General features: G+C 42.0%; 1 protein-coding gene across 4 annotated transcripts in view; it reads left to right on the top strand.

Annotated features, from left to right (window-relative positions):
• The first annotated feature begins 5,114 nt into the window (after positions 1-5,114).
• The window catches only part of INTU (inturned planar cell polarity protein), a 56,517-nt gene continuing 38,398 nt past the window's right edge, over positions 5,115-23,233 (top strand). For 2 of the 4 annotated variants that reach the window (XM_053254133.1, XM_053254135.1), the window contains exons 1-2: positions 10,920-11,147; positions 19,145-19,731. In XM_053254133.1, the coding sequence (XP_053110108.1) occupies positions 11,017-11,147; positions 19,145-19,731 (718 nt within the window). In that variant the 5' untranslated portion in view covers positions 10,920-11,016. Of the gene's footprint in view, positions 5,536-10,919; positions 11,148-18,451; positions 18,524-19,144; positions 19,732-23,233 lie in introns of those variants that run through there. The other 2 variants (XM_053254136.1, XM_053254134.1) reach the window with 2 other exon arrangements.

Raw genomic sequence — 23,233 nt, forward strand, 5'->3', positions numbered from 1 at the left:
CTACTTCTCTTCTCAAGGCTTTGAAACATTCTATTATGTCCTGCTGAAAGACAATAAAAGAGCACCCTGTAGCTCATTCTGTGACTTAATGACCCTAAGCCAACATGTCCAAGACTCAACAAAAATAATGCCTGTCAATGTCAAAGGTTAAAGGATTTGCTGGAAACATGTTTTCACTTGCTTAAAGCTTTCTCCTCAGCTCTGAAGAACTTGCAGCTGTGTATATATAAAGATTTACATAAAAGAAGATGTCTTTTAGGTATATTCGCTATGCTATTTTGGATTGTTCTTTTTATCTTCTATATTTCTGGATTTTATCATCTGCACATGTTGATTTCCAATATGCTTAGAAAAATTCAGTTAGTGCTTAGCAGCAAATTTATTAATGTATTACATTTGTTATATTAAACATTATTGATTATATATATATTGCTATAGTTTTATAATACAGATCATTATAATACAGATCTTTTTAGCCAGATCATGTACCAGTCCAGACATTTTGCATTCCATGAATGAATCAGCCTCTAAGACAAGCTACTTTTAAAAACAAAAACAAAAACTTGGACTGCATGTACACATACCGGAGAGTAAATTCCATTGAACATAAGAGTTTTAATTATTTAAATATTTGAATACTTTTTATTCAAATAAGTATCAGTAAAATCAGATTATAATGACATATCATAAATTCCCTTTTTTAACCTCCCCGCATGCCCCCTTTTTCATCTGAACAATTCCCACAGATCAATCAATATAAAAATATATATGCCTATAAGGAAAAATCTCTGTAGACATTTTTATACACTTTAGTGAACATCCACTCATATCATCATACCCACATGCATATGTGCGTGTGCGCACAGAGAGAGGGAGAGAGAGAGGAGTGTGAGTGTGTGTGTGCGCGCACCTGTGTGGGGTGTGTGATAATATGAGTGTATTTCACTGAAGCACTTGAATGTGCCCTCCCCTCATTTTACCCCACCAAACCTAATAATTCATATCTTTAATTCACCAAAATATATTTTATCCCCCTCCTGCAAAGTGTTTTTCATCTTCTCCAAAAAATATTTAAGTGAGTAATTGCTCCTGAAACGTTTCCTCAGTTTGTACCGCTGTAAAGACAGAAAGAACAATGTTACTCCATAGCTAAGAGGACACACAATTTCTACACGCCCAAAAGGAAGGTATTAAAGTAATTAAGGCAGTTGTTTTTCAAAAAGTATAATTTTACAGTTGTCTTACACAAACATTGATGGAGATACAGCATTAGCAGGGTCAGACATGTAACCCAACGCTATGCATGTCTACTGAGAAGTTAGGAACATAGGAAGCTGCCATATAATGAGTCAGACCATTGGTCTATCTAGCTCAGTATTGTCTTCACAGACTGGCAGTGGCTTCTCCAAGGTTGCAGGCAGGAATCTCTCTCAGCCCTATCTTGGAGAAGCCAGGGAGGGAACCTGAAACCTTCTGCTCTTCCCAGAGTGGCTCCATCCCCTGAGGGGAATATCTTACAGTGCTCACACTTTGAGTGTCTCCCATTCATATGCAACCAGGGTGGACCCTGCTTAGCTAAGGGGATAAGTCATGCTTGCTACCACAAGACCAGCTCTCTTCTCTAGACCAGCTCTCCTCCTATAAGCAACACCAATGCATGAGATGGGAGCAGAAAAAGGGACACTTTACCTGGACTCAGTGTTCTCTGATTTTTTTTCATCTGTGTGCAGAATGAGTTTTGTTCTGGGCGGCAGTATCAAGGTAGGCCACTGCGAGAGGCAAGATGGGACCAGATAATGTGGACTTTGAATCCATTGCTTTTTGTATGCACTACATTTTCTAACTTAAGCTAATTTCCACCACTTTATTGTAGTTAAAGCAGTATTCTTCTATGGGGAAACATGGGCACACAAGATCTGTGTTCATGGATCTTCCCTTTAGCATTTTTTGGCCACTGCCTGTGATCCAAAGGGAAGATCCAGCTTATGATTTCTGTTGAAGACTGCAGGCACTGAAACAAATACGACAAATACTTATATACCACTTTTCAACAAAAGTCCCCAAAACAAACAAGTAAATAAAATGGCTCCCTGTTCCCAAAGGGCTCGCAATCTAAAAAAGAAATATAAGATAGACACCAGCAACAGCCACTGAAGAGCTGCTGTGCTGGGGGTGGATAGAGCCAGTTGCTCTCCCCCTGCTAAATAAGAAGAATTGTCACTTTCAAAAGGTGCCTCTTTGCTCTGTTAACAGGGGAGATCCCACTATCTTTAGCATGTAAAACAATAAGTAGTCTGCTATTTGAGCAGTCTCTTTTCCTTTCATCTATATATGGGGTTAAGTACCAGATGTACGTAATTTTGTAAAGATTTTCTTTACTAGACCTTTAGACCAGATGTAGTTGCGTCCCAGAATTTCTTGGTTTGTCATTTTCCCCAGTGGTTTCTGAAGCCAAATCTAATGGGGTTTTAGAAAATGATTATTGACTATTAATATAATGTCTATTTCTGGCTTCTAACCAAGCATGTGGATAGTCACAGAGCTGCCGCAAGCTCCTGTTAAGGCTGGAGAGGAGCATTTGGGGGTATTGGGAGGGACCACAAAGCATGCCCAAAAATATTGGTTTTGGGGAGGAAGCCTAGACTTCCCTCCTGGAACCAAAAACCACCCGCAAAGAAGCAGAGTGCATGTGCATTGCTGCCACAGAATGTTTGGAGGAAGGTTCCCAAAGGATGTTGTTCTCCTCCTATCAATCAACAGGGCACAGCCCTTGCGGAAGAGGATGAAAGAAAGAACTGAGAGAAGTGGGTAAGGGAGGGAGGGAGGGAGGGAAAGAGAAGGAAAACTTGTGACAGTTGAGTTGATGACAGTTGGTGTTAACAGTTACACAAGCCACAGGCTATATAAAGAAAAAAGGGGAGAAAATGTCAAACATAAGAACAAAGAGAGGACATCCTAAAAATATAAAGAAAGGAACTCTAACAACAACAACAAATTAAAAAAATGTGCAGGCAACAAAATATATAGAAAAGAAAGTCCTGCCAAGACCCTCCCATACATTTCACTCTTCTGATGCCCATCAATGCCCTATTCTGTTGCTTATAACACATAAAATTTCAGATTTTATATAACACATAAAATTTCAGATCTGACGTGACTTTTTGTCACAGGTTCCACTTGTTGTTTAGATGTATTAGCCACTTGGAGCCGTGGAATCAGAATGCTATCTTCAAGATAGAGAAACTTTCTCTGAGAAAGCAGCATTATGTACTCCTGTTTTTAAAGTACTGAGAACTGTGAAGAGGCACTCTGCTAAATCCCTGCAGAAATACCTAATGCTGTTCATTTCTTTTCAGTGTGAACAAAGCCTTAATTCTCAGCAGTCACCTTTTCCACCACCACCCCAATGTGTATGTGTGTGTGTGTGTGTGTGTGTGTGTGTGTGTGTGTGTGTGTGTTTGTGTGTAATCTCCAGTTCAGCTGTTTCACAGTGCTGTAAGGAACTGGATAATGTAAACATCGTGTATATATCTGTCTCTTTCCTTCTCAGAAATCAGATCTCTATCACAGCAGAAATAAATTTTGTGAGGAATAAATACACTAAAGTAACTGTACACATCTTGCAGTGAGCACCTTCCATCTTTCTACCAGGGCACCTTGTAAGGAATACAAGCTTCTTATTTTGACATATTTTCCTAAACATAGCTATTGTGAATATTACATTGGCTTTCTCATCCAAACAGGTACCAACAAAATGGGAAATAACACAATTCAGTCCAGGCTGTGTAACACTCTTGTCACCGCAATATCTTATTTCTTTTTATGTTATTACATATCATTTTGTTTCCCACCTTTGTTTAAAAAAAGGATTATATTGTTTCATTGAAGGGATTATAAAGAAATAAAATAAATAAATTATGCAGGGAAACACTGAAGTAAGATGAAGACCCCATACTTACACTTTGATTTCTGATTACAAATATATAAAGTTGCCTTCTACTGAGTCAGAACATTGGCCCATCTTATGCTGTCTAGTCTGCACCACATCAGGTCTCCCCGGAGATCTTTCTTAGCCCTATTAACTGAGTTCCTTTTAACTGGAGATATCACAGTCCTGGTTCTATACTTCTGCATGTTTTCCATGTACACCTAAAAAGTAAAAAGTATGAACGTACAGCCATAAGATAGAATTGGCTGTGGATTCTTGTCAAAAGTACCCTCAGTAACAAGCCCAGGTTTGCCAGTAAGTAGTGTGTGAATCTGCATGAAAACAACTTAATGACATGTCCACATGTGAGGCTCAGCTCAGTTTTTGGTTAGATCATTCATGAATGTAAATCCTACATTGGCCAGAACTGAAGACAGGTTCAATTTAAAATGGAATCTCTTCTGCTGTCCAGGGGCGTAACTACCATTAGGCAAGGGGAGGCGGCTGCCTGGGGGCCCCCACGCCTCGAGGGCCCCCCCAGAGGCAAGTCACATGACTATATATTGTGAAGTGTGTGTGTGTGTGTGTGTGTGTGTGTATCAGTGAGGGGCCCATTTTAAAATTTTGTCTCTGGGCCCACCACTCCAGCCTTGTTACGCCCCTGCTGCTGTCTATACTGCATCAACAATATTCAAACACGCTGTGCTCAAATAACATGAGAGAAGCTCATAGGCGCTTCTGCAATCCTATCCAAAGAATGTTTATTCAGACTTTAAGTGCCACAGACTTCTATGGCATTTACAGCACCCAGGTAAGTTTGCATAGAGTTACAGCCCTTGTGTCATGAATGCAAATACTGTCTGCTAACAAGCAGAAGGTTGCAATCCCCGCTGGTATGTTACCCAGGGAAACACCTATATCCGGCAGCAGAGGTAGAAAGGTGCTGAAAGGCATCATCTCATACTGTGTGGGAGGAGGCAATGGTAAACCCCTCCTGTATTCTACCAAAGAAAACCAGAGGGTTCTGTGGGCACCAGGAGTCGGAATCGACTGGACGGCAAACTTTACCTTTAATTTGCAACACTTAGTTGGGTGGACTTTAAGACCCAGGAGACTAGCAGAGGGCGGGACGGTTAACATCCCACCTGCTTGACTAGAGCAGCTTGTAAAGTTTCATCTACAGAAGAGTTCGCAGTTGCGGCAGGTTGCGACTCTCTCGGTTTTAGATGACCAGAATGTTGCCAGGAAGCTGGAAAACTGAGATCTTCGAAGGATGTGGAAGGCGCCGGGTGCTACAGGCACCGGAGAGGGAGGAGAGTGACTGAGTTTCCCACATCCCCGAGGCAAAGGCTGTTCAGTTTTGGAGGGTTCGGCTAACTTGGCACCTCGCAGCTCCTTCGCTGTTACTCTTGTCTACAGCGATCTGGGCGATCAGCAAAATCTTGCATGAAACCCGATGGATTCTGCACACGCGGCTTTGTACCCGGGCAATGAGGAAGCAGCATTTCTTCCGGCAGCATGTTCCGCGTGGGCAAGCACAGGATCCCCAGACCTGTCACCAGGAACCTGGAGGATCTGGACTCAGTCGAGAGCATCCTGCTGCACAGGTTAGTGTGACCCTTTGGGGCAGGGCTCTCTCCCCTCAAAAGAAAGCAAGAGTAAGGTGTATTGCTGGGCAAGACTAAGGGATGGTCTACTATTTCACTATTGTATAGTAAGAAGAAGGTTTCCAGCTACTTTCTAACATACATACAGTTGGGCTGACTTGGATCACCTGTAACACCTACTGAACAGGCTCACTACATACTCTGAATTAACCCAGAAAAACTCTTCTCTCAACACACACACACACACACACACACACACACACACACACACACACACACACATAATTGGCTATCACAATAATTGACTGTAGTGGTTCTCAAGCCTTACCATTTCCTCCTGGAGTCCTAAATGTCACAACAACCTCTGTGTTGCAAAGGATTCTGGGTCACATTCTAAAGAGCACATATTCTCAGGTTGTATCTACACACACACACAGCAGAATGAGATGGTAGAATGGGCTGCCTGGTGTCAGGCCGCAGGTGGGGAATCCCATGTGTCAAAATTCTTTTATGGTAAACAATCACAAACTCTCCCAAGCAGAAAACTGGCATAGCAAGTAAAGGGCTAAGCTAGAACTTTTCTCCATTATGTGCTAGTTTTCTGCTTGCAGGGAGTTTTTACATGAAAGAATATTAAACAGTGGTACAATCCATCAAGTCTCCTCAAAATTCTACCATTTCATTTTGGGACATGTGTTGAGCAGGCTTCGGTTTACACAGTTGACACAGTCAAGGTGGGTGGGCCTTACTATCACTGTGTCTGAGTGTAATTCCTACTCCGTGCAAAAACATGCAGTTAGAGCTCTACCTTTTAACCACTATTTAGTGCATGATCAAGATGGGGCGGGGGTATGGATAAAGTTGGGTTTCTAACCATCAGTGAACTTGACCCCAACAATTGGGTGGTAGTTACTGGTGATTGATTCCAAATGAAGTGGTGCCTTTTTATACATTTATTTCTGTACCTCCCATTCTTATCCGAGCAATTGAGAGAGCCAGCAGCTGATCATCTATACTTTACTATTACCAAAGAATGCTTTTGTGTGATTAACTGCATCCTTCTAGGATCCAGGACTACTTGTCTGAGTACCTGTTTAACGCTTTAATTTTAATATATAAAATCACATCAATATACATATAATGCATGAAGGGTTTTTGTTTTTTTAATTTTAGATGAGTGGAAATGTTTCTGAATATATGTTTCTCAGGAAATACAGTATTTGAGCCTAATGATCGAACTACTGAAAAATTTCTCAGAAGTTGGAAAGTTAGGTAAAGGTAAAGTGTGCCATCAAGTCGATTTTGACTCCTGGTACCCACAGAGCCCTGTGGTTTTCCTTTGGTAGAATACAGGAGAGGTTTACCATTGCCTCCTCCTGCGCAGTATGAGATGATGCCTTTCAGCATCTTCCTATATCACAGGGATTCGAATCAGTAACCTCATGCTTGTTAGTCAAGCATTTCCATTTAAAGTTAGACTCAAACATGGCTGTGCCACTTAAGGTTAGACTCAAACATAATTTCCTGAGAGACTCGTCTTTTAACAGACTAGTATTACTTACTTCCGAATACAAACACAAATAGCTACATGTTTAGTGAGATTCTCTCCTTTGTACACGTTTCCACCCACTTACCCCCACACACATCATTTGATTTTGTAAAGTATGTGTAAAGCCCAGGTTAGCAACTAGTTTTGCTGGAAGCCTATGAAGAGAAGGGGTTGGGCCAGAGCTCCACTTCTCAAGCAGCCTGCCAGCAAGTTATTTTGCCACCATTCTTGCCCTTGTTGTCCTTGACTGTCAACTTCTTCACTGTGCTGTTTCAAATGACAAACTTCTCCCATGGCCATTTAGCACTATATTACTAAATCAGGTGTGTGAGGGAGAGAAAGATATCGGTTAATATGGGGTTTTCATACAACTGGGCCACCCACAGCAGGTCTGCTAGCTCCTGGTCTGCAGTTGCAATCAGTGAGGATCAGCAAAGGGATTGTCAGAAAAGCTATGTGGCTTGTGGGTGCATGCCGGAATTAACATGCTCGACACCCAAAGAAACTTCCATCTAGAAGCAGGAGAAAAGTGTCTTCATACTTTCTGTGGGGATTGAGTTTACGGCAGCTAAAGCATAATGCTGGGGAAAGCTGAAGGAACGAGAAGAAGAGGACGACTAGCAGCACAATGGATAGTCTTGATTAGAACAGCAATGAATGCACCACTGAGAGACCTTAAAGGCCAAGCTGAAGACGGATCATCCCGGAGAGAAGCTATCTGTGTGGTTGCTAAGAGTTGACACCAACTTGATGGCACTCAATAATCAATCACTCACTCAATCAATCAATCAATCAAAAAGCAGAGTTACAATGGTGTTTCCTGCAGTAAACATGAAAAGCTTGAAGGGTAGATGCACACTGGAGAGCCTTGATTGGCTGCAGCTCTCTAGAATGTGGATGTTTAAAGATAATCATCCACACTTTACTCCAGCAATGCCAATGTGGCATTGCTGTAGCCACAAGGGACATCATTGCTATGCAAATACTTATGACTCTAATAGATTTGTTCTTCTGGACTGCACAGTACCATAAAAAAGACAAGCGAGATTAATATGTTTGTTCAAGGTATGTGCACTGCAGTGTTTTGCTTCCCCTAAATGAGGTATCTAAGAACAGTGTAATAACTTCTCCTTAATTCCTGGGCTAGATGGAACTGACACTAACACACCAAGGCTCAGAAGTGCAGTGGGAATGCTCCAGTGAGCATTTCTTACAGTCTTTGCTGTAAAGGAATCTTCTCTCGTTCTCATATTATTTGATTTATAGACCCTGATGCTGAACATACTATTCAGACTGGAACTTCTGTGTAACAAGAGACCCATAATACTACTTACACAAGTGGCAATTCAGCACAGCAACTCTACAGCTTAACAGGACCACAAGAAATGAAAGCCAAAAATGGCCATTAAAATTATATATTATGTCTCCATTTGCTCAAATTATGAGTCACAGTATACATTGCTTCTTTGAGATTTATCCAGGAGGAATAGTGAAACACTCCTTTCAGAGTTTAGAGAGAAAATAAACCCTCTTACTACACACAAAGCATGATAGATAAGAGAGAGAAAACTGAGGCACTCTACTTCAGAACAGGCTTTCCCAATTTTGAGTCCCCAGATGTTGTAGGACTACAGTTCCCATCACCCCCACACTACAACCATTGTGGCTGGGATGATGAAAGTTGTAGTCCAACCACATCTGGGGATAAAAGTTAGGAATCCCTGCTCTAGAAAAATGGCAGCAAACTGGAGCAGATAACTGAAGTAGAACAGAGGCCAGTAAGACTCTGATGCAAAACTAACTGCAAGAGAAATCTTTGTTAAAGATTGGAAACAAGGAAATTGTATTGATATAATACATTGAGAGACACTGATCTAATTGTTGCATCCCTTGTAGGTACACACTTAGGATTTTGCAGGTGCAGAACTTCAATTCTTTTGGAAAGATCCCACTGATGTTGCTAAGCTAAGTAATGGTTTGCGATTGTGGCCTAAAACAGCAACCATAGGCTCAGCCAAAGCTTTAAATTTTCATTTCTTAAAAGTTGAAGCTAAAAGGGTGAGTGCAAGAGTTGGCAATGAAATATTGTAGTGTGAATCCCATGTGGTGATGATGCCTCACCATGAACATTGTATGCAACAGCCTAGAAGTAGGGACATAGTCAGCATTTTCTGCATTCACAGTGCCAAATGAATGAGGACCTGAACTCAGTCCCCACATTCCACAACAAATTAATCAACCAGCTGGCCCTTGGAATGAGCATGTCTTTCAGCTGTGATTAGAAAAGCATTATGTGAGCACAGAAGGTGGCTTCCCCCACTAACATCACAGGAAAGTGTTTAATCTTCCAATATCCTTGGCCCTAACTGGTCAGATCAAAGAAGGGATTGGAATCTGAGGGCCAAGATCACAGTAGATTGCGAGGAATTTTTAATTAACCAGACAGGACCTTGGATCTGGGTGAAATGGCAATTCTACCTCCCCATGATGATGAGCACATCCACTTTTGCACTCATGGGTGTGCCTGCCATCAAGGGGAGGGCTCTTCCCTCTTCCAACAAGCCTTATCAAAACTGCTAGCGGTGGGGCACGCACTGTGGCAGGGCAGAACTTCCTCCCCCTTCACCTTGCTGTACATGGCTGCAACAGGGCTTTTGGATAATGTCTGAATTGGGCTCCAGTCTCTTAATCACAGAAGCTCCTTCACGCTTTCAGCTTTTCCCTCTTCAGACAAGCCCTGCTATAACGGTGGGGTGTGCTGCTGATTGAAGTGGTGGGGTGGCTACAGTTGAGCAATTTTATCATGTCTGAATCAAGCTCTAGTTTCCAATCCTCGCTCTCAGCCGTGATGTTTGCTGGATGACCTTTGGCCTGTCACTCTGTCTCAGCTTAGCCTACTTCACAGGGTTGTTGTGAAGATTAAAAATAGTGGGGGAAGAACTATGTTCGTGATGCTAAACTTCTTTGAGGAACAGTGGAATAAACAAATATGGCTCGGTTCACGGATAGGGGTGTGCACGGACCATTGAGCGCAGTTCCAGTCTGCAAGCGAACTGCTTCTGCACATCCCTATCCCAATCACCTACTGGAGAAAGAAGGGAGGGTGGGGATGATTTACAAGCCTGGGCCCACAGAATTCTGCTCCCCACTGAACTGGATCTACACCCTCATTCTCTAACTCTTGAGAGGGTAATGCAGGCTGGGAGGCTGAGGCGATGAACTTTCCCCACCCAACGCCCAGTGCTGTGGAATACCCTGGATCGTAATGCAAAGGGGAGTCGTAGTTGCAACCTTACTGATGTGAATTCGGTTCGTCCCTGGGTCCGCCTTTTAGCCAATCAAACAGACACAGTGGGAATCTCTTTTGAGGCAATTTATTGCACTGCAGTTGCAACAGGTAATCAGCGGGCTTTACGCTCTCAAACTGATTCTAAAACACATAATTCCTATGCACTTTCTTGGGAGCAAGCCCCGTTAACTAAATAGGCTTTCTTTTCGATTAAACACGCATAGGATTGGGTTGTAAAGCTACAGCCTTATGCACACCTTGCTTTGGAGTAAGCCCCACGAACACCGTGGAGCTTTACTTCCGAGTAAATGTGCATAGGATCGTGCTGCAGACTATTAGGGTGGGCGAATCCAGCCACACTCAGAGAACACTTCGGGTCAGTAGTATCTCTCGGGGTGAGAAGGAGGCGCTTAGCTACTTCTCGCTGGGTGAACAGCTTCTCTCCTCGCCTCCTCCCCACCCTCAAAAGCCCACCCCATGCCTCTGCAGGGCGCTTCTCTTGTTGCTATGGTTTCGCCAGTTCTCGCCTATGAGAGAGCCTCCTGAGAGCCACGTGCCTCCCCTTCAGCTTCCGGGTTTGAGTATCATGGCGGCGGAGAGCTGTGCCGATCCAGGAAAGGAAGCTGGCTGAGCTTTTTCTGCGATGGAGGAAGCTTCGGTTCCTCCTTTTGAGGTTCCTCGAGAGCCGTCACCGGAGGACTGCGGCGAGCGTGAGGGCAGTAGCTTGACGGAAGGCGACGGGTCATGCTCTGCGTCTTTCTCCGGGAGCTCTGAGTAAGGAGGCGGTGGAGGGGTCGTGCCTGGCAGGGCGCGGGGAAGAGTGGAAGAACTCAGCTGGCGTTTTCCTTTGTCGGGCTGGGCTTCCTGGATCTTCTGCTTCCCATTTTCTCATGGTGGGGCTTAGGTTAGAAAATGCCCTAGGGTCGCATTCCTAAGCAAGGAAGCGCCGTTTGCCTTTCAAAAGAATTCCTTGCTTCTGGGTCTTATGCAGTCACTCTGTTGCTGCTGATAGTGCGTTAAGGTTAAGGCGATTGTAGAAGTTGGTTCTTGAACTTGGACTGTTGTTTGGCTGGCGGGGGTGGCAGAAAGGGAAGTCAGTGAGGGGCAGAAATGGTTAGTATAAATGTTTTAGTCAATAAATGATCCATTGAGTGATCCCACCACTGTTCCCTCTAATAGGAATTCCCAGATGTTGACTACAACTCCCAGCATCCCCAGCTGCAGTGGCCTTTGGCTGGGGATTATGGGGATTGTAGTCAACAACATCTGGGAACCCTCTGTTAGAGGGAACACTGGGTCCCACCGATATTGTTCTATGTGACCCCTAAAAGAGAGTCCTCTCTGTGGCATTCTAAAATAGTGGGCAACATCCACACTACATAATGTCTAACTTGTCTTATTGCTTTCAGTGGTGCTTAGTCATGTTGCTTAGTGTGTTAGTGTCTCTAACTTCATGAGACTATGCCTTCCCAACCTGAGTTGATCTCCAAACCTATAAACTTTGCTGATGGCACTAACACCCACTGATCTGTTTTTTGCCCATTAACAGCTTAGGATAGTGCATTCTGTTAGAGTGTTTGTCTGTGTCTGCTTTCCTGCCTCTTCACTGGGGTTGATTTCTAGTCCATTATATTGGCATGAGGGACTCACCATTTATTCTGGATTCATAGAAAGGTGTTTATGCTAAGTAGCTGCTGAGAGGGTTCTCATTTTTGAAGAGTCCTGGGTATCCTAGGTGGAAGGTAGGAATTTTTTCTGGTACCTGTCTTCCTCCTCACCTAATTAGTAGAGGTGAGTAGATCTTTGGCACTTTTACTGTCTTGACTTTTTTGAGTTTGCTCGGAGAAGGCAGGGTGTGTATTCTTTGGGAAAGAAAGTTTAGACAAGGAATCACTCCACTTGCCACTTCACCAGTATGTACATGCACAACTTTAGCATCTAGTTGTTGTTATACATCCTCTCTCCCAATGCCTCTTCATCTCAGTTTCAAGAACAGCAGCCAGATGTTCAGAATCCTCCTTCTCCCTATAGCAGACCCAGTGGGTCATAGGCTCCCACTTCTGGAAGCTCCAAGGTCAAGAAATTTTTTCCCCTCCAGCACTAGAACTGACTCAGTTATCCAGTGACGTTTGATCAGGAGGTTCAACACAGGAAATATTTCTTTGTTCATATAACTTTCATATTTGTTACTGAAAGATGTGGCTGCTACTTTAAATAGATTTTTGTAAAGATCAATTCAGATTCATGGAAAATAGATTTAGGAATTATAGCGATTATGGCAAAATGACATACTGTTGTTAGTTCTCTGTGTAAACCACTTTGGAAACTTTTGTTGAAAAGCAGTATATAAACATTTGTTGTTGTATATTGATTTTATTTTAGGCATTTATATACCACTTTTAAGATGAACGTCTCAAAGTGGTTAACATAAAAACTTCAATAAAGAACTGGCAGATTTGGGAGGAAGGGAACTATATGGTGGAAGCTGCCCAGCCTGTGCCATTTCCATAATCTGAGTCAGTATACCTGTGACTGCAGGATGGTGGGACAAACAGTTATCACTATCTTGTTGTTGTTATGACATCATTCAGGTACATATTGCCATACAAAGAATGAGAGGACAAGTCTCTTCCAGGCAGGGTGGATTTGATTTAAATCAAACTGATTTAAATCACGATTTAAATCACGATTTAAATCACGATTTAAATCACTAGCAGGGTGGATAAAAATAAAAAAAAATCCGATTTAAATCAAAAAAATCCAATTTAAATCAAAAAAATCCAATTTAAATCAAAAAAATCAGATTTTTTTGATTTAAATTGGATTTTTTTTAAATCCACCCTGGTAGTGATTTAAATTGTGATTTAAATCGTGATTTAAATCAAATCCACCCTGCTTCCAGGGGTTAGATATCTATATTGGGGACACAACAGAGGGGTGGGAAATGGACGCGGAGTAAACAAGGAAAGAACATGTCATTGTTTCAGTTACATGTACATGGGCTTAGTTAAAGTATGGAATGAGAAGTAAGCTTAATTTTTTCAGGGAGGAAAGTAGGTTTTAAGGAGAGCTTTGATGGAAGGAAGAGGGAAGGCACTGCACAGATATTTTGGGAGGCAGTTCCAAGTATAAGGGTAGAAGGCAGATAGGTAGAAACACTTGAGGGGGCAAGAACATAAGAACAGCCCTGCTGGATCAGGCCCAAGGCCTATCTAGTCCAGCATCTTGTTACATACAGTGCCCCACCAGATGCTGCTGGGAAGCCCACAGGCAAGAGCTGAGGGCATGCCCTCTCTCCTACTGCATCTCCCCTGCAACTGGTACTCAGAGGCATCTTAACTTGCCTTTGAGGCTGGAGGTGGCCTATAGCCCTCTGACTAGTAGCCATTGATAGGCCTCTCCTCCATGAAGTTATCCAAGCCCCTCTTAAAGCCATCCAGGTTGTTGGCTGTCACCACATCTTGTGGCAGAGAATTCCACAAGTAGATTATACGTTGTTTGAAAAAAATACTTCAATTTGCTGGTCCTTTGGATGGTGGAGCCAGAAGAGCAAAAAATGGTGGAGGTATCTTATGTGCATAGTTTTGTGTTCTGGATTTTGTTAGTATTTTGATGGGACTGGTCTTTTATTTGGTGGGAAAGGAGGGATGTGGTGTGTTTGGTTAATCCTCTCATTGATCCAGGCCAGCTTTTGAATGGGGCTTTATTTAGTTTTAGTGCAATCCTGGAGTAGAGGCAGGGCTAACAAACAGCCAGCAGCAAGAACACTGAAGGCAGACTGCACTTGCCTCTCTGTAAATAATATCTATCCTATTAAACCGGTAATATTCCTGATTCAACTCCACTGTCTTTTCCTTGCTTACCACAACTCTCTCCCCTGGATTCTACAGTAACAGGATATGAAATCTGAGAGAGAGGGAGAGGGAAAGTTATTTATTTATTTCTCTATCAAATTTGTACACCGCCCCAAACTTTCGTCTCTGGGCGGTTAACAATAGCATGTTATGGAGAGCTTTAAAGGAAGACAAGGAACCTGTGCTGAACCTCAGAGCAGACAGGAAGACAGTGGAGAGATTTAAGGAGGGAGGTGATATAGTTGGAGTGATGAGGTTAATATTTAGCAGCAGAGTCTTGGGTGAAGGTGCAGGATCAGAATGAACCAATGGAAGACCAGTGAGAAGGAAGTAAAGGTGAGAAATGACTAGGGCTTGAACTGGAATTTTTTTTCAAGTGTGAAGGACCATATTGTTATGTTGTGAAGGAAGAAGCAATAGGATTTGACAAGAGATGAAATATAGGGGAAACAGCAGTTAAAAATAAAGCCAAAAACTCAGGCATGTTCAATAGGATGGATGGTGGCATTGTCAATGGACAGCAGGGTGGATTTGATTTAAATCAAACTGATTTAAATCACGATTTAAATCACTAGCAGGGTGGATAAAAATAAAAAAAAATCCGATTTAAATAAAAAAAATCCGATTTAAATAAAAAAAATCTGATTTTTTTTATTTAAATTGGATTTTTTTGATTTAAATCAGATTTTTTAGATTTTTATCCACCCTGCTAGTGATTTAAATCGTGATTTAAATCAGTTTGATTTAAATCAAATCCACCCTGATGGACAGAGAGAGGATTGTTGGGATGGAAAGGTGAAGGGTTTGGTTTTGGACACATTGAGTGTGAGACAATGACAAAGCATTCAAACTGATACGTCAGATAGACATTAAAAATATGGGATTGGATTGGAGGGGGAGAGAGAGAGCGTGCGCGCACACGCTAGGTGTTATCAGAATTTAGACAGCACTGGAAGCTGTGGGATTTGATGAGGTATTCTGGGGACAGTATGTAGAGAGAGGATAGCAAAGGGCCAAGAACAGGGCCCAAGGGATCTCAACAAAGGGAAAGAGGGAAAAGACATTCCCCCTCTGCAAGCTTGAAAGAACAATTGGGCAGGTAGGAAGAGACCCACTTAAGAACAGAATCATGGAGACTAAGTCATAAAGGGAGTCGAGAGAGAGAGAATGATAAACTGTAATGTGAATTTCCTGGAGGCATCTAGAAGTAGCATATTGAAGTAGCTGGATTGTAGTCTGATCAACTAAGGCAATATCTCCTGTATTGGATCATAGTAATATCCATTCAGTTAGTGGCCTCTCCTGTATTGGATCATAGTGGTTCATTCACAATGAACTGCAGAAGCAACTGAATACTTAGTCAATCTGTAAAGAGTATGAGGTAGAAGAAGTCAGGAAAAATGAGTAAAAGGTGCCACCTGCTAACCTCTGGACTGGTGGTGTTTCTCCTCCTCCCTCAAACCTTTCCTCTCCATTACAATTTAGATAACCTCTCCACCTATTTGTCTACCTTTCCCATACCAAGCCCTACAGCATACAAATCCTCCTGGACTGATACTAACAGAATAATCATCCCCTGTGAAATGGATATCCAGAGGTGAGTTCTGGCTTCCCCAGAAGCAGTGTGGGCTTTTAAATGGCTAAGACTACTACCAGCCAATCTATCCCTGTTCCCTCTTTTCTCTCATACAGGGAAGGCCCATCTCTATTTGTGAGGGTCATCTTTGCCATTCACACTAGAATTTTAATTGCCACCAGGCCTCGTCTTTCTCTGGTAATTTGTCATGCTATTGCTCTTGAAAGCAGAATGAAACACTCTAACACTTCTGAAGCGTTCAATCTGTCTTTGAGTACATAACACTGATCATATGCTCTTAAATTCCAGTCTATCTTTACTGGCAGCATTTTTGCCACATAATTTGTACAGATGTTTTGGTTGCTGACTTTGAATAAAAGCACATTCGTGGTAGCAGAATGCAATAAGATGTAGGTTTCAAATGAATATGGAACCTGATATTGTGGTTGGATCAGTACCATGTCCCACTAACTACTTCAATATCCACGACTTTATTGATCACAGTACACGTCAAAACTCCATTTCAGTTGTGAGCATCTAACACAAATACTTGCTTGTTTTTTATGGCCATATTACAGCCACCAACAGAGCAGTCAGAAGCTAGGCGGTGGGTGTGGGTAGAATCCTGGCTTCACTTCTTAACTGCACAGTGCACAGATGTTAATTTGCAAGCCTGTAGGGGGAAAAACTCTAATCTGAACCAGAAAATCTTTTGAGAAATCAACACATTGGAAAATGAGGTCTACCTTAAGTAGGAAAACAGCTTACTAGCTCACTACAGTGAGGGCTATACATTTAAAAGTCGTATGTTTAAAGCTAAACAAGATGTCACAGAGGCAGTCTATGAATAAGATCTCCCCAAGTGTTAATAGCATCCATGAGGGGTGGGATTTGGGGCTGACAGGATGAAAAGTCCCAATGAACCCCCCTACCCCCTGGAAAAGCTGTTATTTGTCCCATATGGCAAAGCATTCAGGTATCAACTGGGTGCTTGTATGTTTTGACCTGTGAGGCAAATAGCAGGGGAGGGGGTTAAATTAAGAAAATGCTATAGGGGAAAGGGTTAATCTTTTACTGGTCCTGGTCACCACTCGCTTGTGCACACAAATTAACAATTTTTGTTACATTTTTTAAAAAATTCAGGAAATTCTATTCAGATAACTGTTATGTCTAGTTTGTCCCAAAGTCACAGCAAACCAATTCAGAAAACTTTCCCAACAATAGGAACAGTTAGAATATAAACCAAATATTATGGAGAGGAGAGCTGGTCTTGTGGTAGCAAGCATGACTTGTCCCCATAGCTAAGCAGGGTCTGCCTTGGTCCCATATGAATGGGAGACGTGATGTGTGAGCACTGCAAGATATTCTCCTCAGGGGATGAAGCCGCTCTGGGAAGAGCAGAAGGTTTCAAGTTCCCTTCCTGGCTTCTCCAAGATAGGACAAAATTTTTTTTTTAATTGAACCAACAAACTACCAAAGCATACAGTACGTAGGGCTGAGAGAGATTCCTGCCTGCAACCTTGGAGAAGCCGCTGCCAGTCTGTGAAGACAATACTAAGCTAGATAGACCAATGATCTGACTCAGTATATGGCCGTTTCCTATGTTCCTAAGTAAGCTGTGAAATCTCTTTTCTGGTGGCTTCTAAAAGACTACATCAAGTTGCTGGCCTCATTGCCAACAATCTGTTAAATGCCAAATCCAAAGGTTCCCATCCTTCTTGACCTCTCAGCTGCATTTGGCATAATTAATCACTCTGTTGCTTGATACCCCTTTGTCCCTATTTCTGTGATGATGACCTTGCTTCTCTTACTACCTGTTTATTGTTTGCCTTTCTTGCCACTCGGACAACATGGTGCCACACCTTATATCTCTACACTGGCTTCCTGTCCTCTCCCACATCCTGCACAAGTTTGATGTCTTACTTTCAAAACTCCCCACGACCTTGCCTCTCATTAGGGATGTTCACGAAGGCAGCGGGCGTCTCCCTTTAAGAGCGGAGGAAATGTTGCACTTACCCCTCCTGCTACTTTTCTCCCTCCGGAGTCAGTTTTTTTAAAAGCCCATCAGGGTGGCATCATGCCTCCCTGCTCCCCTGTTGCCCTCATCTCCCGGATATGACCAGAAGTCACCGGCGCCTGATGTGCAGGTGCATCAGCAACTTCCAGTCATATCCTGAAAATGAGGGAAACGGAGCGGCAGGGAGGTACGCTGCTGCCACGATGGACTTTTTAAAAAAAAAACCTGACGCCGGTAGGGGAAAAGTGGCAAGGGTGACCCCTGCTGCCTTTGAACCACCCCGCCACTGTTCCATGCACATCCCTACCTCTTCATTCTTATGTCCACTCCCAACACATTCCAGCCTGTGACTTTCATCCAGCTCATCACCCTCCACCAAATGGCTCCCCTTTTGAATTGATCTGCTCCCACAATACCGCTCTTCTCAAAATTCTCCAGTGAGATCTTACCTTGTAACACAAGGGAATATGTCGGTGTGATGGCCTGCCCAGTTGCAATAGTGGGTGGAGCTGGCCAGGTTAGTGTCTGTCTTCACACCTTTCTGTAGTAGTCCATAGACTTAGGAAGAGTAAAGATTTTCAGAGTGTAAATAATGTCTGCTTGTGCTTTGTCCACATTTCTGGAATTACAGGATTCAGAGAAGAGGAGTTGCAATCTCTCTCCCCTCACTGTAATTCAGACACTGATGATATTATGCCCTTGAGTAAGTTTTATCTTTTCATCAGTTCCCTACCTGCCATTTTGACACACTATGCTGTAGATAATCTATACTGTAGATTTGTTTTCTAATCTGAATGGGTTAAATTCAAAAATATTAATTTCAAATAAAAATCTGTTTCCTCTATATGCTTTTCCCATTTGCACTGTAGAATGGAGAACATGTTCAGACATGGCACTGATAGAAAATCACCTTTAATGCAAATTAGCTGTATGGTTTCTATTTGCATGTTTTTCATAGTGTCAGAACAAATACTTTTCTTTCCATTAGCATGGACTGAACATTGGGGAAGTGGGCTGCCTTGTTCTTCTGATCAAAAGGAGACCTCTTGTTCATATGAATACACTTACTTGTTCAGGCATGGGTGTGATTAAAATGCTTTAGTAATGTTGGTTTCTGATGGGTCCTTTTGTTTGAATAGTAGCAAGCCTCTGTTGAAAATGCCTTTGGACTCAATACGATCTGTTTCTCCTCCCTTCCATCCCCTTCATGATAAACGCTAATTATGTTCTTTATGAACTAGCTCCAGAAGGCTACAAAACTAGGTTAAATGTCAAACCATTTGCCCTTCACTGTCAATTCTCATTGTGCTCTTCTCATTCACAGTGACCTTAAACCTGAATGGTTGGATAGTGTGCAGAAAAATGGAGAATTATTCTATCTAGAAATGAGTGAAGATGAAGAAGAAATAGTTTTTCAAGATGGTTCCCTCGATGTGCCTGTTGTGAACCATGTCAGGTTTCGTGAAAATGAAGCTGAAGTTATTCATGAGGGATCTCGAAAAGGTAGAAAGAATGAACACGGACTGGAGAAACTCACTAAAATGTTAAAAAACAAAAGCGTTTTATCAAAACATTCTGGTAAGATGAAAGCACCGAGTAAACACAATGTACATACCTCTGGCCCAGCATCCATACTGAAACACCATTCTAATCAGAAGATGGGAGCTGTAGTCCAGCAACAGTACAAAGATGTCTGCATTTATGTAAATCCAAAGAGAATATCAAATGCGGAGACAGGAGAACAGGTCAAGCTTCTAGAGTCATTAATAGGCATAGTCCATCAATCACCATGGAGAAAAACTGAAAAATATAGGCATGGTGTTGAGTCCAGAAGTGTCAATGAAGAGAAACTGGTTGTACATGGCTTGGTCCCAGGCAGCTCAGCAATAAAGTCGGGTCAAATCTTGATTGGTAAGTGCCACAATGGAAGCAGTTCTGGAGCTCCCCAGTGTTGTTGTTGGTGACATAGGAAGCTGCCTTATACAGAGTCAGACCCATTGGACCATCTAGCTCAGTATTGTGTACACTGGCTGGCAGTGGTTCTCCAAAGTTACAGTACAGGCAGGAGTCTCTCCCAGCCCTACCTGGAGATGCCAAGGAGTGAACTTGGGAACTTCTACATGCACACAAGCAGATGATCTTCAACTGAGCTATGGCCCCATATCTTATAGCGCTCACATGTAGTCTCCCATACAAATGCAAAGATTGACCTTGCTTAGCAAAGGAGACAAATCATGCTTTCTGCCACAAGGCTGTGAAACCTCTCCAAAGAGTGAAAGGGTGACTTGTCTCAGTCCTAATGATGGTCTTCTGAGTGTTGACATGCACATGGCCTGTCCATGGATTGAGAGGTCAGAACCCATTTCCCCCTAAAGTCAACATGAAACTTCCCCAATGGAAGATCTCTCTGGGTTTGTAGGATGACTCCCCACCCTGCCCAAGCAAGACGTTTGGTAGTAAGATCAACCCTAGCACTGCAGCAGCAGTGGGGACTCGGAAAACTAGCCTAACACTAGCTAAAGGTTGGCTTTGTACCTGTTCATGATAGATGTCATGAAGACCAGAAATGGTATCCTGTAAAACTCTTTTAATTTTTCTCTGTATTTTTGAATTATGTACACCACCTAGAAATTTATATGTTAGGGGGCCTACAAATGAGATAGATAAAACCTAGACAGTTTCTGGCTCTGACACAGACCATATGGAAAAGACTAGGCAGGATGCACAGGCTATTAACTTTCTACCCAAATGACAAACCAAAGTGTGTGTGTTATAAACACACCATTTAATATTCCAAAACTAAACGTGAAGTACAGAAGGACTGAGGGAAGCATAGAAAATGGAAGTGAAAATCATTATGTCCGATGTGTTACACCAGTCTAGGAAAGTGTTACTTGACTGTTATGCTGGTGCCAAGGTGTTCTCCTGAATGAGGAGATGGGGATGGGGCTGTAGCTCATTGTTAGAGCATCTGCCCTGTATGCTGAAGGTCCCAGGTTCAATCCCTGGCCCTCAGGAAGGGGTGGGGAAGACTCATGCCTGAAAACTTGGAGGTTCACTGCCAGTCATTATTGACAATACTGAGCTAGATGGACCAATGGTCTGATTCAGTACAAGGTGGCTACCTCTGCTGGATAGTCTAGAATTGATTTCTTTCTTGGATATTCTCATTCAAAGGCCACTGAGCCTTAAAAGAAAAATATTGTATAAGTTCTGCTTTTATGGAAAATTCATTTGGGCATAGGACAATTTGGAAAATGGGTAGTGGAGAATTAAAGCTAATTCTTGTTCAAAAGCAAATTAGCAGTTTGGAAAGCAGAACATCTAAGCTATCAACTGCTATTTTATATTCCAGTCTGTTCTTGCATCTATCATGGTTCAGTCCTTTTGGCTTTGAACTGGTAAGTGAGCTGCTGCTTCTACTAACTCATATACAAATATATAATTTCCTTATAAAATACTTTCAAATTATAGATCTGCAGTGAACACTGAGTACTTTTAGATCTAAGTGTGTGTGTTGTATAAGAGTCATGGGTTTCATTGCAACTGGCAGAAATAACGTATAATTAAGCCCAAAGATGTCAACTGGGTTTTTTAGTACTATATCTTGAACAGATTTTGCTTTTTGGCAAAAATAAAATATATGTTTGCACAGTGTGTTTTAAAAAGCAGAAACATCTTAGCAAGCTGTACCTCTTGACTTAAAAATGAGAATGTTAGGTTTAATTTTAAAAGTTTGATGTGGTCACAGGACTTACGTTAAAATGTCCTGTGTTATTTCAGGAAACCTCTCTACTAGTTGTTCCAGAAGTGTGTCTAAAAGCATTTGAGTGGAATCCACGGAAGGGAGGGGGCAGATGTGCATGGAAGAGAATCAGTCTGCTAGTGTTTTGCCACTAGCTGTTTGTTTTGCCAGCTGTTTGCCACATCTGTTCTCCTTGCCAAATATGTCATTTTTGAAAACTGAGCAGCAGAACATTGCAGTGAGAGATGCTGAATGCCTTGGTGCTGACCCCTCTGGAGCAGTACCAGTCCTGCTTATGCTTCCCAGCAGGGCAGACATCCTTGGAAAGATGCATATCTAGATTCCCTTGCAAGTAGTGCAGCTTGATCCGCTCTGCATATATGAAACTGAACCTCTGAAAAAGAGCTAATGTAGACACCGTGTCTAAGCATCCATCACAATAGCCTAAATTGCTAGTAAGATATTAATAAGAGCTCTTAGTTTGCCTCTTTTCCTGAGTAAATATTGTAAATTCACAGTGTTTGGGCAATGCCAAAACTTTGATATTTGTTAGTTACAGCTTGCTGTTTTTAGGGTTCTGTCAATGAATTAATCTGAGTATTTTAACTTAAGTACATTACTGCTTAATTCCTATATTTTTCCTGCTTTTTCCAAAGAGTAGGTTACAATTTTTTTCTCTGGCTAATGTTAATTCTGACTGTATCCCCTCTGAAAACAGTTGTTGTTGTTGTTACATTTATATCCCGTTCTTCCTCCAAGGAGCCCAGAGCGGTGTACTACATACTTGAGTTTCTCTTTCACAACAACCCTGTGAAGTAGGTTAGGCTGAGAGAGATTTAGTCACAATTAATCCTGGCTGGATTAGGATCTGCATTCTTACTTGACTGCAGCCTCCAAATAACTGTGTGAGGTGGGTTAGGCAAATGGAGGGAGAGACATTCCCATAACCCAGTGGGTTTTATGGCATTCAAACCCAGATCCCATCCTTATATCTCACTGGCTCATTGGAACCATTTCATGCAGCCTTGCATCTTTCCTGGAGCCATCTTTAGTGTGATTATTTGGTTGCCTCTTTTACTTATTACTCTGTTTAAAGCATGTAACTTCTGCCAGCCTATAAAGTAGAGAAGCTGAATTCCTAGCTCAAGCAACATCTTAGAATATTCAGGAATTATTTCTGCCATGAAAAAATAGTGAAGACCTTGAGTTGGCACACTCTAAAACTTGAAAAGTATTTTTTTTTGTGCACCATATTTTAAATCTGTATCTGTACTTAACTATATAAAGCGTGTACCACAAAGATGTTCTAAAACTATTTTTCAACGAATATTACATTTCACTATGCCAAAGAAAACAAGCAAAAATATATATCCTTTCCACAGTTGTATTCATTGGTTAAGTGTGTGTTTTGTTCATCTTTGTGAGTATGTGTATCATCTTTTGAGTTAGGATAAGATTCAGATAAGTACATTGGGTTTGGAATAAATGACCATATAGTTTTTTACATAATGTTGTTGTGGGTAAGTGTTTTAGCTTGTCCAGCTTTATTTCTAATGAGTATTTTACTTTATTCTCTGGCTGTTTTTGAAGCATGTCAGAAAATTCAAAGCCAGTTTCTTATTTGTTGCTTGCTATTCAGCATATATTTTCCCCTTAACAGATTCTTAA

Source organism: Hemicordylus capensis, chromosome 5 (genome assembly GCF_027244095.1).
Source record: "Hemicordylus capensis ecotype Gifberg chromosome 5, rHemCap1.1.pri, whole genome shotgun sequence".
Taxonomy (NCBI): domain Eukaryota; kingdom Metazoa; phylum Chordata; class Lepidosauria; order Squamata; family Cordylidae; genus Hemicordylus; species Hemicordylus capensis.